The sequence below is a fragment of the Colossoma macropomum genome, unplaced genomic scaffold (genome assembly GCF_904425465.1).
Source record: "Colossoma macropomum unplaced genomic scaffold, Colossoma_macropomum, whole genome shotgun sequence".
Taxonomy (NCBI): Eukaryota; Metazoa; Chordata; class Actinopteri; order Characiformes; family Serrasalmidae; genus Colossoma; species Colossoma macropomum.
In genome coordinates this window covers 35,404,913-35,423,103 of record NW_023494784.1, presented here as the reverse complement: position 1 = coordinate 35,423,103, position 18,191 = coordinate 35,404,913, and the positions used below count along the sequence as shown (strand labels likewise).

The 18,191-nt window shown below is 42.2% G+C and overlaps 1 protein-coding gene across 6 annotated transcripts in view; it reads left to right on the top strand.

The window, feature by feature from the left end:
- The window catches only part of LOC118807913 (activin receptor type-1-like), a 59,891-nt gene that overhangs the window by 16,159 nt on the left and 25,541 nt on the right, over positions 1 to 18,191 (top strand). For 3 of the 6 annotated variants that reach the window (XM_036570107.1, XM_036570115.1, XM_036570101.1), the window contains exons 2-3: positions 14,515 to 14,588; positions 15,869 to 16,126. In XM_036570107.1, coding sequence (XP_036426000.1) covers positions 14,522 to 14,588; positions 15,869 to 16,126 — 325 coding nt within the window. In that variant the 5' untranslated portion in view covers positions 14,515 to 14,521. Of the gene's footprint in view, positions 1 to 5,587; positions 6,188 to 14,514; positions 14,589 to 15,868; positions 16,127 to 18,191 lie in introns of those variants that run through there. The other 3 variants (XM_036570142.1, XM_036570134.1, XM_036570124.1) reach the window with 2 other exon arrangements.

The following is an 18,191-nucleotide window of genomic DNA, read 5'->3' as shown; positions in this document are numbered from 1 at the left end:
ATCACACTAAGTGATCTGTGATTAGAAGTTTTGCATGCCAGTAAAACAGCCCCTTCATACGGCGGTTCTCAGAATCTACCCTGTGTAGCTCACAGGCCTATTTTTCAGTGCTGCTTTACACAGCTTGCAGATGAATTGGTTTCTTTTTATGTAGTATTTCCACACCATTAATGTACTTTGGCCTTTGTGTTTAGCAGAAAAACTGATTTTTGTTCTCTCTTCCTGCTCTTTTTCTGCAGTTTTTACCACTAATCTATTTCAGGCACTGTATTCAACTATATGCTACTCTATATGCTGAGGAGCTGCTGCCTACTGCCATGACTAGTGAATTTATTAGTTGACTAGTCTCCTAATCTGTGCAACCCCTAGTATACATCTGCCTGTGTTGATGGCATTACGCAAACCTTTTATAAAATGTGTTAATTGATTGGGACTAGAATCACCTGGATCGGTATCCGAATATTTAGAATGAAAAGGAAAAAATAATAAAATGCAGACATTTTAGCACAGTTGCCTAAATGTTCTGCTCTTCCAGAGGACCATAAATACATCATCAGATATTGAAATCTAGACATCAGCCTGATGCTGATCATTTCTTTTTTCCATAGTTATCTGCCGTCAGCATACGATTCTGCTGTCATGGTGCATTCCTAATGCATATGCATTGATTAGCCTGCTAGCCTGCATAAAATTCCCTCAGTAATATTCATTATGGCCGTTGCATTCTGTGATGTGAGCTGGCAAGCTAATCAGTTGGTGTCGTACGCTAATGTCGTAGACTCAGGAAGGGAGCACCCAGTGTCGGAGAATAGAACCAGTCCTGTTTTAGCACTGGTAAGTTGTAAGCCCGCCAAATATTTGCCAAGGCTACATTCAGAGCACCAAAGCTATGGAGAGAATGGTGATGACATTTACTGCTAGTACAGCTTGACTGTATCACAGTTATTGAAATATACTGCATGGTACTTCAAAAGATAGGGTTTACTTGTTGTAGTCATGGGGGAGAAAAAAAGAGAAACGAGGAGAAAGCGAAAGAAAATGAGAGCGTGTTGCAGATTCCAGCTGGAGATAACACTCACTGCAGGACATTCTGGAGCCCAGCGCAGACACACACACACCCACACACACACACACACACACACACTGAAGGAAGGGATGATAAAGGAACACAGAAATGAAAGGATGAAGTAGAAGCACATGGCACAAGTGCTGCCATCTTGCCAAAACCGCCCTGAGACACGAAGATCGCTTTCTGCCAAGGGACAGCTAATCGATAAAAATGATGCGTATTCCCATTTTTGCTCGTGTGGAGAGATGGTGATGACTCTAGCGATGCCAGTAAGCTCAGAATGCTGTTCATCGATAAGAGCGAGCCAGACTACATGAAATTTTCATCGACTCGGTCGGCAAGGAGTTTTGTAAGACATTGGCATTACAGTGTTAAAGATCTCGGAGTGGAGCTCTGCCTGAAACGTTTCCTCAGCCCTGCCTTTAGTCGAGGCGTGCTTTTTTTATTATTTGCTGAAAGAATGTTTGTTCATTCCTCTGTGAGTTAACAGAAGTGAAGGTCACTGGGAGTGTGTTTGAATTGGCCGTGTTGTGGTGTGATGCTGGATCCATAGCCATGGTGACAGTGTGAGTTACGCGGTTGACGAGGTTAGGGCTGGCCAGCTCGTAGCCTTCGCGTGGTCATAAAAAACACTGGGTTAATTGTTTTTGGCCTGTGTTTGACAAACTGCAAGAGAGTTCACATGGATTGCTGTGTCCCTAGCCGCCTCACAGCTGACCAAATGAGATGTGGGACTGAGATGCAGCCCTTATTAATTACTGAAGAGGGCAGCAGTGGAGTTAAAGCACTACTACAACAAACTAGAGCTTTGAGAAATGGTGCCTTGGGGACTAAACCTTGAATTTAGTGCTTTATTGCTCGATTGAAATCACAAAACAGACCAGATAAACTTCAGAGTTCAATAATTGAGTGATGTTTGAAGTTAACTTTGCATATGCCCACAGATTATGGTGTAATACTAATTTACTAAATCTGATTTAAGTGAATTGAATCTCGTTCAGGTCACATTCTGATATTTCTTGGTATTCCTTGCACGTGTTTTGCTCTTTCCAGGAAATTTGGAGACCTACTTTATTCATTGTATTTGCTGGATGTGATGACATTAACCATTTTGTGCAGGCTAATGTACCACAGCTCATGAACTGCATATCTTTTTATGAATGAAACCAGGCTTGTTGATGATAAAGACCGTTCATTTTCATGTAGTACTCAGGCATTTCTAACATGCACATTAAGGGTGTGTTAGAGGCTTGTGTTCATTCAGCCATTTTGCCACTAATTACACAAGTGGCCCCCTTTTCCCCTGAGCCATATGGCACATGGACGCAATTAGTGCTAGACTGTTATCTTAGTCTGGCTTCTCATAAGCAAATGATTCACCCTTCTCAGGTTTTAACGGACGCTGCGCAGAGACCTGCAGGTCAGCTTTGACGCAGCTAAGACCTGTACAGTGCAACACACCTCAAGATTTGCCTCCTTCTTTGTTGTGGTGGCTGTTTTTCATCCTGTATGGATCATTTTGGAGCCACTTTGCCTTGAGGCCAGTCTGCCCACCTGAGCTGAACAGACTGGTTTGCGTCTTTCCTTTGAGAGTCATTTCCGTAACCCGAGTAACGTAAGCGTGCTCTCATTTGGTGGCGTTACAGTTTGACAGGGTGGTGAGATACCGTTAGCCCTCAAGTTTTGTCCTCCATTGATCGCGTCCTGTGGTTCGTCATATTGCTATGCCGAAGACTGGAGTCTGTGTCACTTTGTGGTGAAGAGGGCAAATCAAAGTTGAAGCAGATGGGGGGTGAAATGTTTTTGCCCTGGCTAGAGTCCAGATATCAGAGGTTTAGCACAGTCACTGTCAGTTGTGTTAGTAATTAAGTAATCTATTAAGTACTTGCATTATTAAATAAAAAGACTTTGTTTATTTCACTTTGCGGTGAAGAGAGCAAGTCAAAGCTAAAGCATGAAGCTGGGAGTTGGTGATATGACAGACAGATAACATTGTGATACTCTAGGACACTTTCACAATACACAGATGACCAATAGTGCCACTTTTAAAAATGCTACCAATGCTACCACACTGTGCTGTACTAAATCCAATTAAACGGTCCTAATTATTACTCTGTTTGTAATGAAAGATATACAGTTAGTTAGTGTTCGCAAAGTACTGACAGTATGTCCAGAAAATAATAAATATAGTGATGTTGCCCACCCCTAAGCTTGGTCCGAGTCGAGGTGTGAGGAGATTAGGCTGTCACTGCCGACTGTGTTAATAATTGAGTAATCTGCCAATCATTTTAAAGATTTATCGAGTAATCAGAATTCAAAAAGAATGGAAAAAAGACGTGACTGAACAAAAACAAGCCATGCATATACATTCAAACGTGCGCTCTTACTGTAAGAGAGACCGCTAAGAGAATGTAAATATGCACTGTAATCATGACAGCTAATCACTGTTGATTCATCAAGATTTTGTTTTAAACAAAAAAAGTTTTTTCTTTTATATGAAAGCGTGGCAGCCCTAGACGAGGTGTAAATGAGGGGTAGAGGAGGAAAAACTTCTTTTGTCCAGCAGGAAAACGGCTCCAAAACTGTTTAACTGTTAAATGACGTGAGAGAATGTGTTTGGCTGCGTATGACTTCCACACTTTAGAACGAGAAAGGAAGTGAATGAACGTGCTCTGATTGTGTAGGATATGCATTTTTCAGAGAGGGTGTGTAGGTGTGTGGGAGTATGTGTGTTTGTGAATAAACAGGCTGAAATTCGCTTTAGTCCGTAGGGTACATATGTTTCAGAGAGAGAAAGCCTGGGGTGTGTGTGTGTGTGTGTGTGTGTGTGTGTGTGTGTGTACGTCAAAACCACCTAAAGCAGCCGTTGACAGCTCTAAGCACATTAGTGAAAGGGAATGGTGGCATTAGCATTTGATTACGTTCCTCTAGCTGTGAGGATGCCGGTGTGTAATGAATGCAGTGGGGGAAGACTACACTGGCACCACTGAGTGGGCTGCCATATAGGCCCCGCTGTGTCCTGAAAGCAATGGACTGCTGTATCTCGCCAATCTACCCCATTACCTAGCCCTGTGGCCAGGGAGGAGCCCTCAGCTTAATTTCTGTTTTCACCACATGAACAGATTGGACTTGATGGTAGCACTTTTCTGCACTCACACACACATGTAGGTCCACGTGTTTAGCCTGTCTAAAATGCTGTAAGTTAGTTAGCACAGTTGTGGCCTGATTTTTTTTTTTCTTTTACTGTTAGCATGGGCTAGTGTCTGTGCTAATTGTTGTTATCGAAATACACACATAGCCTGCCTAACATGCCATAAATAAATAGTTAGCACTGGCGCAGTCTTATTTTTCCTGTTAGCATATGGGCTAGCAATCTCCATTCTACCTGGTATTACACACATAAACAAACGAACACATGTTTAGCCTGTGTAACACACTATAATTAGTTTGTGCTGGTGTTATGGCCTCACTGTTAGCACAGACAAACAGTCTCCATGCTATTGCCCAGATACACATATAGCCTGCCTAACACACTGTGATTAGTTAGCACTGGAGTTAGCCCTTTTTTACTGTTGTCTTGGGCTAGCAGCCTCTGTGCTAGCTGTTATTACACACATAAACAGTCTTACACATGCTTAGCTTGTCTAACACACTATAATTAGTTTCTGCTGGTGTTCTCCCAGATAGCAAGCATACATGGCTGGCTTGATAAGGTCGATACCCTGCTGACTGGATTCCACTGCTGGTCCACCCTCAGACTTCCCAGATTATTGTCCTGCACACACGATCTAGGTAGTTTTTAATCCCCTCAAACAGATTTTAAAGGCACATAGCCTTTAAATTTGGAAAATAAACTAAGACAAATATTACAAACAACTGAGAGGAAAGCAAGTCCGTGTCTAGGCCTAATATAAAATTATTATGTAGAAATTGTTGTTGCTGACGCTAATTTAAACTAATATACAGGAAAAAGTAAGTATTTAGGGCTGTGAGTGTAAAATGAGTGATGAAAAGCAGAATTGTGCCGGATTTTCTGCTTAACCACCAGTGGGTCGCCTGGAAAATGCTGAGCAAAAAGCCAGTGGACTGCCAGCTTTGCCATCAGTGGGGCAGCGCTAGCCTGCTATCCATCCTCTTGCTATCTGGCCTCAGGTTTTACTGTTAGCATGGGCTAGCAGTCTTCTGGCTAGCCATTATTCCACACATAAACAAAACACTCATGTTTAGCCTGTTTAACTTGCCGTAATTAGTTAGAGCTGTTGATGGCCTTTTTCCACCGTTAGCATGAGCTAGCAGTCTTATTGGACGCTGTTATGTTGTTATTTTTTTCCACTTGGTTTGTGTTTGTTGAATGATGACACATTCAGGCTCTGCTCACGTCCCTAAATGGTGTCCCACATGGCGCTAACACGTCGAGCTTGCCAGAACAAATAAAGACGAAATCTATGAGGAGGGGAAAAAGCAGGCGGTGAATCATCAGGAGATGAAACGATCGGACTGATTTGGCCAGTATGAGGCTGCTATGGTCATTTATCTGGTTACGCTCTGTGTATTTACCCAGCAAGACTATGCAAGATAAAAAAAAAGCTTTTTTAATCTGGTTATACTGGTTCAGACAAAGATATTGTTGCTGTCATAACAGAACCTCGACTCGCTGAAATGACATCTTGATAAGGAGATGGAAAAAATGTTCTTACTTAACGCCCTGCTGACGTGATGAGATTTTATTGTGAGTAGTTTTGGATCGTTTTTTGAGGCCCATTCACTGTACACTGTATAAAGGGCAGTGGGCGGTTTATGAGATTAAAGTGTGTATAATTAGCTTTTAATGAGCATTTTAATGAGCTATGAATGTCAGAAATTTGTCCCATATGTGTAGTTTCTTTAACAAAATCGGGCTGAACGAGGAAGCGCAGTGATAGTGTCTGTGGTTGAGGTCAGTTTCATTTGTGTTGGAGAGGCTGCAGTGCGCTGGGTGCTGGTGTATAATAATGCTTTATTTACATAGCCAAGCTGATGAGGAGCATGTGGTGTATGCGCTGTGTAGTGTAGTGTCGGTGAGTCAGTCGGACGGAGACAGAGGCTGTCTGCAGTGTCGCATTGACTGAGACACAAGAGGTGAGGTTTGTTTGTGAGAGTGCTGCACTTCTCTAGCTTCTCTCTCTCTCTCTCTCTCTCTCTCTCTCTCTCTCTCTCTCTCTCTCTCTCTCTCTCTGACTCTTTCTGTCTGCCCCCTTCTCTTTCTCTCTCTCTCTCTCCCCCCACCATGCTAGGGAAACTCTCTCTGGGTGGCAGCTCCACAGCAGATCACACCTTTCACTTTCCCCATCTTTCTTTCTCACTCTACCCTCTATCACTCTCTTTATCTGTTTCTTTCTTTATCTGCCCCATCTTGCTCTCCATTGTTTCACTGTCTCTCTTCACTTGCCTGTCTCTCTATTTTTTACCCCACCTTCGCTCTCTCTCTCTCTCTCTCTCTCTCTCTGTCTCTCTCTCTCTCTCTCTCTCTCTCTCTCTGCTCTCTGTCTTTGTCCCTCTCCTCCTTTTTCTCTGTGTGTGTGTGTGTGTGTGTGTGTGTGTGTGTGTGTGTGTGTGTGTGTGTGTGTGGTCGATGACTCAGCATCTCCAGGGTGAATGGGTGTTAGAGAGGGTTTATTTGGGTAAAGTCAAAAACTTCAATCCCTCATTTCAGTCTGTCTGGACTCGTAGAGAAACATTTGTCCCCTCTGGAAATATAATAACATTTATATTAAAAGAGCTAAATGTGTTGGTCACTGTGTTTTTTAATGTTGTTGTTGTTGTTGTTGTTGTTGTTGTTGTTGTTTTCTGTATTTTTTAAAAATATTTTTGTATTCTATTTGTTTACTTGAATATTTCCTGATCCTGTTTGTCCTTGGTTCCTAATAAAACTGATGACGTTTAATATTAAGACATTTAATTGAAAATGATTGCACACTGTGATTTTGTTGCTCTTATTTTTCTTGACATCTGCTTATGCAAGAAAAGGTGTAAGTAAGCAGTCTACGTAAGCACTGTATTCTTTCCAGTTCCTGATGCTAGGAGTCACTGGGTGTTTGGAGAACTTACAGGCTGGAGTTTGGGCAGTATCCACTTTTTTCCTCTTCTGTCATACAGTACCCAAATATTACCCCAGGAGATTTTTCAAAGTTTTGTCAGATGTAAGAGTTTGTCCTCTAAACTTCATCACTGGAGCATCATTTATCCAGAATTGAACCTGCTCTGTGTTGTGAGGAGCTCTGGCACCAGAACCAGACAACTAGCTCCACTCCTGTTGGTGCTGTTTGATGTTCATGCTTTTGTAATTTTTTAAATAATTTACATCACTTGGAATGTATTTATTTGGCGTTTATTAGATAAATGTGAAATCTGACGTCATAATTTCCAGATACCACAGGATACTGTATTCATTTCCTCAGCCTCAGATGCTCTGCTCACACGGAAGAGTGAAACAGGGTGTTTGATATCTTTTGCATGCAGAGCTGCCCCAAACTCTTGTGATTTTGTCAGTTGCATTCTGATTGGCTATCCACGTCCATGCATACGCACTGCTGTCCAGCGTTTTTATCATGTGAGCAGAAAAACTAAGTTATTTTTCCAGCCAAGCTAAATTCTTGTCTAGTCTATTGCCATTATTATATAGTGTCAGTAATAATGTTATGAATAATGAATGTAGAAGCCAGCAGGCTTACAAAAGGCTGTGTAGAGTCGTGTATGAACTTTTGTACGAGGTCACACCAGGGCGCTGTTTGTTTCAGGTAGAAAACAACAGAGAAATCTTTAGGAGCCTGGAGCCTGGCGCCGCTCTCGCTGCAGCTGTTAGCAGCTGGCCGGGTTTGGTTTTGTTCAGTTCCCTCTGCGGAGTGTCGGAGCTTATGTTCTTCACAGGCCTGCTTGAGTTTGATCTCGCCTCTTGTCTCCTCGGCCTCCCCTGGGCTGGCTCACTGCACTGATATCATATACAGGATAAAGAGGTGCAGGGGAATAGAGCGGTCCAGGAGGACCAACTGACCTGATCTGGCAGAAAAACAGAGAGCGAGATGGAAGAAAGCAAGAGGGAGGGAAGGAAACAGAAAGAAGTGAACAGACCCGACAGAACGAGAAACGGGGAGAGAAGGAGCAGGAGACGAGGGGGGCGAGGGTGTACGGAGGGATGCTACAAAGGTAGGGGAGAAAGAGGGGAAAACAATGGATGGAAGAGAAACCAGCAAGAAAATGTGAGGGTGATGTGTACAGAGGGATAGAGTGGGAAGAAGAGATGGAGAAAGAGCTGAAGGAAGGGAGAGGGGGGGTGAACAAAGGATGGAGAAACCGATGAGGAAAAAAAAAAAGAAAGTGGGAGGGAGGGAAAAGACGTGTACATAACGGGAAAGAAATGAAGAAAAGGAGAGGTTGAAAATGAGGGGTGGAAGGAGAAGGAGCAAGGGAGAGGAAGGTGACAGGGATGAATGGAGATGAATGGATGTATATGGTGAAGTAGAACAAGAAAAAGGGAGAGAGAAAGACAAACAAAGGTGGAGAGAATGGGAAATGAGAGTTAGAAAGAGGGTTTATATGAGAAATAAAGGAGGCAGGAAAAGAAAAGGTAGGAGAAAGTGATGAAGATAGAAAGAAGAGAGAGAAGGAGAGAATTATTAACTTTTTTTTTCAAATGATCCATTTAATTCACCTCATGAATTGCATTTCTCTGCTGAACTGATGGAATTAGGGCAGTTAAATTGGCTGAGCTGAAGTTGACATTATTAAATGGACTGTTCACAATGACAAGGTAGGGCTTTTAATAGGTTGTTTACTATAGCCGATTAGTTTTCAGCCCAAAATCTTTAGAACTCTAAAATCCTGTGGGGTTTCCTGACCTGGCCAGTTTGATTTAATCATGTTTCACATGCAGCGTCTTGAGAAGGTTCAGTTAGGGATGGGCAGTTTCGCGATATGTTATCACTACACTAGAAATAAAAGTTCTGTGCAGGTACATTTTTCGTTCATCAAGATACAAACAATGTCAGTGTTCCCTCAGAGGTACAGCCGTGGGTTTAAGGTCTAATTGTGCACCTTAAATAAGTTTTTTCCAAGTGAAAAGTTCATATTTGTATCTTTTTATAACCTAATGTTTTATAACAGAATAATAAAATAAAAAGCCCAGAGACGAGACGGGGTGTGTGGAGTCAATACAACTCAGAACATATAATTTCAATGGATTATGGTACAATTATGTTCCCTGAATAAAGGTTCTGAGATGTACGCTTGAGGGTACCATCGCAGTGACGGGACGGGTACTGCCCCAGTGACAGTTTCATACCTTTTCTTCTGAGAGTGTATTGTGAAGATTACATCGTGGTACACTGTTCTGAGTATATAATTTCTGCTGTCAGTACTTTGAGAGCACTGAACAGCTAAAATACAGATACAATAAAAATACAGATTTAGACCAGTTATAGAGCCAGTAAACAACAACCAGTGTATTAACTGCACAGTAGTGAGTTGCTGATTATATCAGCTCATTATGGCATTTTTTTTCTTTCTTTCTTATTTTGTTCAGTTAGTTTTGCCAGCTGTTTGATTCTTCCTTCTGTTCCTTTATAAATAGTTTATTACTGCAAAAAGTGTAATCCCTGTATTGCATGATGTTGCCTCAGGGCAACAAACTTATTTTCTTCACTTTGTGATCCACACTTAATAACAATTTAAATAAATTAATATTAATAATTAAAAAGAAAGTCAAATCTTTTTTTTTGGTTTATTTTTGTATGCTTTTAACTGTTAATTTTGGTTTTAAATAATTGTTTCCTGCACAGTAACAGGAACACTGTATCATTGTAACATGGTTACTTTGAAAAAATAAAATGAAAGAGAATTTACCTATAGCATTTTTAATATTTGACGATCAACAAATTGTGCACTCAGTTTTGTTTAAAACTTTATCATATAAAGTAATCCTGTTTTTCGTCTGATAATCCTTATCATTTCTTTCCATTGTCAGACAGTGTTGCCTCAAGGCAACAAATCCTCAAAATCAAGTCTATTTTATGCAAGAACATTTTTAAACATTCAGCTTGTTCTTAAACCTCAGAAAGGTGGAATATTGGGATTCATATTGTGCATCGTGAAGACGTGTTTGAGTATTGCACGTCCTCCCTTACATTCACTGTCTTCTAAGGCAAGTGAGGTTCATCAGTTAATCAAGGTGCAGCTGGGATTTCTGTAATGGGTGGAGATTATCCTGTGAAGAAGAGGTTTACTGTGATTTCAGAAGGTGTCATATGTCTGTCGTTTCAGTAAGACTGCAGCGATTATTTTAATTCTATCTGTGGCAGCACTTGAGTGAATGTTAGCCATAATGGCTCCAATTAGGCCAAATAAGCAGCCACCTGCAAAGGCATGGCAGATTTCATCGATCACCTTAAAGATAGAAAGAAAGAATGAAAGAAAGACAGAAGGAGATGTATTACAGCTGAGAAGTGGGCTGTGAAATCCAGGCAGGAGTTGGGAGAGGGTGTTCACATACTAACTTGGCTCCAACCAAACACTATTAAGGAAGGAAAACCTGAGCGGGGCTTTCTGCTGCTTGTTTCTTTTTGTTGGTTCATGTTTGTGAAATCAATAATTTCAGCCAAAATTTCAGTCTGTAAAATACCACAGGATTATCCTTAACCTTCTTGCGAAGCCAAAAAAGGAATGATGAACAGGCCGTGAAATTTCATAAGCGTCTTTTTCTTTTAACAAAGCAGATCGTGCGAAAGCAGCCGTTACGTTCCCATATCAGTGCTTGAATTTCAAAGGGTGCTGCTGGGAGGCTGAGTAGGTGTGTGTGTACATCTTTGTGGGTGACTGTATATGTGTGCGTGTGTGTGTTTGTGTGCCAAATGCACTCAGTTGACAGCCTTGTTTTGTAGCTAGCTTAACCAAGAGTATCAGCTAACTCCCCAGGGACGGGTGCTGTAAAGGCATCCGAGTCTTTGTTAGTAAAATTGTGATTTGGTGAATTAACCAGTGCGTAGATGATTTAGACACAGTTTTAGTGTTTAGATGCAGTTTAGTGATGTTAAGGGCAGGTTAAGTCATTTTCTGGAATGCTTTCGTCCCATGTGGGTGTATTCGTTTAAAGGAGTACTTCAGCCATTTTTATACTAATCTCTATCTGTCACATATGATCAGTTACCACAGAGTAGCAGAGTAAGTTCCCTATACTTAGTAAAAGAACAGAAAACTTGCTGGCTTGAAACTGGCTTATATAAGAAAACAATGGGCAGGTTTTTAAGCAACTGCCCATTGACTTATATTATGAGTGTTTTTCAAGCCTGCAAGTTTTATGCACTTTTACTCGTCACAGTTAAACATGTGAAAGTTATTGTATGTGATATTGCACTGTATGCTACAGATGTGGCACATGAAAATTAGGTTGGAAAAACACTGGAGTATTCCTTTAACAACAGTTGTCTTGAAGAGGAATTTCACCATTTTTTTAAAAGAAAATTTCTTCATTATTCAGTCGTTTAGATGTAGACAGAGTAATACGCAGTAGTACAAATAGCCATTTTATTCAGAGTCCTTATATGTACTTATACACCGATCAGGCCTGTGGGCAGCGTCCTGTGACCACTGATGAAGGACTAGAGGATGACCAACACAAACTGTGCAGCAGCAGATGAGCTGTCGTCTCTGACTTTACATCTACAAGGAGGACCAACACACTACAATTACAGACTGTAGTCCATCTGTTTCTCTGCATACTTTGTTAGCCCCCTTTTACCCTGTTCTTCAGTGGTCAGGACCCCATGGACCCTCACAGAGCAGGTACTATTTGGGTGGTGGATCATTCTCAGCACTGCAGTAACACTGACCAGAAGAAACGGCCCAAAATGACTTCAAAAAAAGTCTGGTTCCATTGACTTACATTAAAAGTAAATTAGTTTTTTCTTTCTCCTGTAAAGTTACCATTTTGGAGATACGAGGTTTTGTTCCAACAGCAGCGATACGTAAATTTCATGGTGGTAAAATAGTGTTAAATCTGAGTCATTTTGCCTTACCACACACTGCAAGTACCTCTCCGCCATGAATGACTTTTAAAAATACATTCTACGCAAAAACAAGCTTATTGTAAAACTGTGATCAAAAATCTCTCGGACATCAGGCACTAGATTTGGAACCAAATATAGTGAAAACTTTCTTTGAGGGAGCTTCTCAAGGCATTCAACTCTTCAGACGTCTGGTTCCTATCACCACCACTGTGAACAATTCGTTGTAGAATGAAACATCAGACGATCTGAATCACTCTGTTTATGTCTTAAAGTCACACTGAACTCCTCAATGAATAGTGGAGATTTTTTCATTATAGAGTTTCCCTTTAATCTATTGTACAGTTCCTCATTCTGCATGTAGACACTGCAATAAGAGTTAACATACACTGTATAATGTGACTATAAATCAGAGTCTCAGAGAAACGTATGAAAAATTCAGGTCACTGAATAGCAGCCCTTCTGTTTTTTTTCTTCTGCAGTTCTTGGTATAATTTTGTGAAATCCCCAACTGTATTAATTCCCCTAATTGAAATCAGCAGTGCCCCCTTTTTCTGTGCAACTCTGTTTTCAGTTTTCTCGCTCAGCGAATTCCCTCCTGGCTCACTGTCTCTACCCCACTGCCCCCTCATTCACCCCTCTTACCCCCTCAGCGCCCCCTGTCTGCCCCCCGTCTGCCCCCCGTTTGCCCCCACCCCTGCTGCTGAGGGCGACTGATTTTATGTGTGCGTGTGTCTGTCTGGTTTTGTGTCCTGATTAAAGGAGCAGCATGTGGTCTGCGTGAAAAGAGCCGGGCATCTACAGCGCCGCTAGGCTAATGCTAACAGAACGTGCTTAATTTTTTATGTCTGGGAGCATCCAGGCAGCCACAAATGCGAACACACACACACACACACACACAGGCGGAGGCATTCATCAGCAGAGGATGGCAGAGGGAGACACACACACACACACTCTCTCTCTCTCTCTCTCACACACACACACACTCACGCTCACAGACAGGGTAGATCACGGTAAGTGATTTGTGTCGAATAAACAGGTCACAGGGGAGCTGTTAGCTGCTACCATTTCATCACATTATAAGAGCAGCAGTTGCAGTATGATGATAATGATGGTGAATTTTGGGGGGGGGGCAGTTTTATACACTCCGACTCAGTGGTACTGCATGTAAGAGTGTGTGTGTGTGTGCGTGTGTGTGTGTGTGTGTGCTCAAGCTAACGACTGTTTGAAACAAAGTAATGCTCCCTTGGAAGGCGTGATTGGCGCGTGTGAGTGGGCTGAGTTTGGGGAATAGAGAGAGGAGAGACGGAGCGTCTGTCTGGCTCTGGAAACGCTTCTCTAGGGCTCTGCACTCATCCTTCCTGCTGTGCGCCTATCCCTCTCTCCTCCTCTCTTCTCCTTCTCCTCCTCCTCTTCTCACGTCTGGCTTCACCTCTGCCAGGCAGGCAGCCCCCCCCTTTATCTTTCTCTCTCTCACGCACTGTTTCTTCGCCCTTCCCTCATCCTGTCTTCTCTCCCTCTTTCTTCCCTTTCCTCTTCTCTCTCTTTCCACTTCTCTTCCTCTCTCTTTTAGACTTCTTTCTCTCTCCCCGCTTCTCTCTTTCTCATTCTTTCTCTCTATCTCTCTCTTTCACTCTCCCCACCTCTCTCTTCTCCTCTCTTTTTCACTGTCCTGTCTCCCTTTTCTCTCTCTCTCTCTCTCTCTCTCTCTTCCTCCCTTCTCTCTCTCTCTCTTTCTCTCTCTCTTTCCCTTTTCTCTTTCTCCCTTTTCTCTCTCTCTATCCTTCTCTCTCTCTCTCTCTCTCTCTCTCTCTCTGTACCTCTCTCACTCACTCTCTGATAGCCAATAGGAATGCGCCAGTCTTCCCACTGCTTGCCACTCAACGCCTTGTTGCCAGGACAACAGGGAGGCATGAGACCCACTTTAGTTGAGGATTTTAAACTTGGTGTTGACTCTGCGGCCAGCCGGGGGACGGCTCTCGCCCTGTAGACCCCGGACACCGCGCCCGTCTCTCACCTCATCCTCACCTCCACTAATCTCTCTCTCTCTCTCTCTCTCTCTCTCTCTCTCTCTCTCTCTCTCTCTCTGCTGTCTGAATTATATCTCACTTTTGCTGGTGAGCAGTAGGAGGGTGTCTTAGTGTGTGTGTGTGTGTGTGTGTGTGTGTGTGTGTGTGTGTGTGTGTGTGTGGGGAGTCTTTTCTGTTCTGCAACTACGCAGTTCTATTCCTCCTTCCACCTCGAGCGAATACGAGTTTTTGGTTTAAAGATATGGAGGCAGTTATGTGTTTGCAGTGTGATGGGAGATGATGTAGAGATAACACTACTGCTTGTGGTCTGTTCTGGCAGTGGTTTGGCGTTTGCGGTTCAGCTTATGATGTTTACGTTGTCCTTTTACTGTGTTTGTTCCAGGTCTGTGATGGTAGATGGCATCATGAATCTCCTGCTTGTGGTCCTGATGGTTTTACCAGCCGCCAGTGCAGAAGGTAAGACAGATTCAGCATCTGCAGAGCGCTGTTCACTATTCAAACACACACATACGCACTAACCCTGCACTGTCAGTCTGTCAGAGTCCACTCTCACACTCACCCTGAGTGTGTAAGAAGGGAGAGTGAGGGAGTTAGTTTGCATCCCCCTTCTTCAAGGGCACTCACTCCTCTCTCTGCCTCACAGTGTCAACTTGTTTGTGATGCCTGCACTGATTGCCTTTCAGAGCTCAATGATGACGGAGCATTTGAGACGCTCTGTTCTGCTCTCTCTCTCTCTCTCTCTCTGGCTCAGCCTGACTCTTTTTGTCTCTCCTTCCTCTTTCTCTCCTTTCTGTCATTCTCTCATCTCTTTCTCTTACCCTTTTCTGTTTGTCTGTTTGTTCTCTGTCTCTCCCCTTGCTCTCTCCCTTTCTCCTCTTTCTCTCCTTTTTCTCTGCCCCTTACAGTTTTCTTTCTCTCATACTTTCTCTCAACTTTTTCTTTCTGTCTCTCTGTCTTACCACTGTATCTGTCCTTTTCTCTCTCTCTTTCTCTGTCCCCTTTACATTTTCTTTCTTTCTCTCTAACTTTCTCTCTCTCTCCTCTTTCTCCTTTTGCTTTTGCTGTCCAGCTCTCACACACTTACTCTCACTCCTTTCCCTCTCTCTTTTCACTTTGACACTTTCTCTCTCTTCTTTCTTTCTTTATCTCTCGCGCTCTCTCTCTCTCTTCTTCTGTGCTCTCCTCTTTCTCTTTCCCCCCTCTTTCTTCTGCACTCCCTCCCTATCTCAGTCTCACATACATACTCTCACTTTTTCTTTCTTTCTTTTTTCTCTCCCATGTACTCTTCATCTCTCTTCTTTTGTCTTAAGTTTTTTCTTTTTTCTGTTTCTCCTCTTTCTCTTCCTCTTTTTTTCTTTCTCATTTTGCCCTCTCTCACTCACATGTACATTTTTCTCTCTCTCTCTCTCTCTTTCTCTCTCTCTCTCTCTCTCTCTCTCACACACACACACACATCGCCTGTTAGGCAGTGAAGTTTATGCACTTATAGCTGCCTTGTTGATCTGCAGTGAGAGACCTCAGTGTAATAAATGCTTGTTTGACTTACTTCGACTTTCTCTCTCCCTTCACTGCTGTTTTGCATGGAAGAGTACGGGGCGTATATTTTAGCCCCCTCAGTCGCAGTGTGTTCTGACATTGCTCTGTGTCTGCATCACAGTACTGCAGAGAAAAGAGGAGGAGAATAAACTGTTTCACTCACTCGAGAGTGTGTGTGTGTCTGTGTGTGTCCTGCGCAGATAAAGCCACTGCGAGTGACTTTGAGTGTGTGTGCGAGGGGCAGTCATGCGGCAGTGGTGAACGCTGCTTTGGCCAGCAGTGTTTCTCCTCTCTCTCCATCCGGAACGGGACGGCCCTCCGCCAGAAGGGGTGCATTGTGGGTACGGAGGAAGAGGCGGTCCGGTGCGGAAGCACCCCGTCGGCATCTGGCGTCACGGTGCACTGCTGCCAGGGAACACTGTGTAACAGCAACGTTACCGTGGAGATGCCAAGCACAGGTGACTCCCCAATTTGCGTGAAAGACACACTAATGTGATTTTTGGAGCTGTTTGCTTCAGCTTTGATATAGATTTAGACTATGTATGCAAAGGTTTGTAGACATCCAGCATTTCTTCTGAAATCAAGGGTATTTATTGGGAGTTTGCCCTCCTTTGCTGCAGTAACAGCCTCTGCTCTTCTTTGGCAAAGGGTTTGCATTAGATGTTGGAACATTGCTGTGAGGAGTTGATTGCATTCAGCCTCAAGAGCATTAATGAGGTCAGGTACTGATGTTGGATGATCAGTCCTAGATCATTTTGGTCATCCCAAAAGTATTGGATGGAGCTCCATCACTCCAGAGAACACAGTTCTGCTGCTCCACAGTGTAGTGCTGGAGGGCTTTATACCCCTCTAGCTGACGCCTTGCATGGGGCATGATGACATTAGGCTCATGTGTAGCTGCTCAAGAGTGCCCCATTTTGTTGCCAGTGCTTTTCTCTGGAGATTATACAAACTGTATGTGCACCAGTGTCAGCAATGGATGCTCCTTAAATTATTAATTAAGTTAAATTAATAGTTAATTAGAAAGGGTACCTGGATACTTTTGGATATCACTTATGTATTAGTGTCCGGAACACAGTTTGTTCATTTTTGTTTATTTTGTTTGTTTGCTTTCAGCAGCTCTCTTACCCCATCATGAGCCGCTGCATGTGAGGGGTTTTGTGATTGAAAGGTTTGATTGGCGGAATGGGCATGATGCACACTCACTAACATAAAGTCTCCCTTTTAGGAATACTGCAGTGTTTTTCAACCTAATCTCTTTCTTAAGATGGACAGTAATTTGGTAAAAACTCAAAGCATACTGCCCATTGTCCTTTTTTTTAAGTGCGTTTCTTTTATGTTCCAAATACAGCATTTCCTGATTATTGTTCATGGTAATTGACCTGCCAGTTTGAATGCATCTCATAGAGTTCGGATTGAAAACCATTGAAAGTTTTTTTTAGGGAACCTAAAGTAGCCCGATTGGTCAGTGGCTGTTTATTAGGCCAGTTGTCTTTTTCAGTTTTATTTTTTTTGTGTAGGGCAAATGAACACATGACATTTCCAGTACGGTCTGTTAGCAAAAGATGCAATAGAAATAACATAATTTTTTCTTCAAGGGGATATTTTACAACTTCATTTCCAAAAAAGTTGGAGAGCTATGCAAAATGTAAGTAAAACCAGAATGTAGTAATGTACATATAAGATGGAGATAAGTTCACCACTGTGAAAGACTATGCAGGCAAATAGTGCAACAATTCAAGAACAGTGTTTCTCAACGTAAAATAGCAAAGAACTTGGGGATTTCATCATCCGCTGAACATAATATCATTAAAAAAATTCAGAGAATCCAGAATAATCTCTGTATGCCAAGGACAAAGCCAAAAACAAGTATAATGCTGGCAATGTTTTTTGGGCCCTCAGGTGGCAGTGTGTTAAAAACAGATGTGATTCTGTAGTGGAAATCACTGCATAGGCTTAGAAAAGCTTCTGAAAACCACTGTCTGTGAACGTGTATGTGTGTGTGTATATATATATATATATATGTGTGTGTGTATTTTATATATATATACATATATATATATATATATATATATATATATATATATAATATATATATATATATATATATATATATATATATATATAATATATATATATAGCTACAGTACTTTGGTACAGGTGTAGCAGCAGCATTCAAATGCAGCACAAGCACTTTTGCTGATTTGCTGATTCTGTTTATCCCTATATTGGACTGTACTCATTTTTCTTGATCCTGCTTACTGAGAGATCTTGCTATGTGGAACATAAGAGCATGTTTTTGCCTATAGAACTAGTTAAACAAATTCCTGAGCCTGTCTTTCATTTTGCGTTGAAGTTGTTCTCATTAACCATGTGTAGTGTAGGAGGCATGAGCAGCCTACACACGCATACACGCCACCATGCACTGACCAACATTACCATATAATAGGAGGTGGGAAACGGTCATAAAAACTCCAGTTATTTTCCATTATCCACTTGAGCAAACTCGACTAATTATGTTGT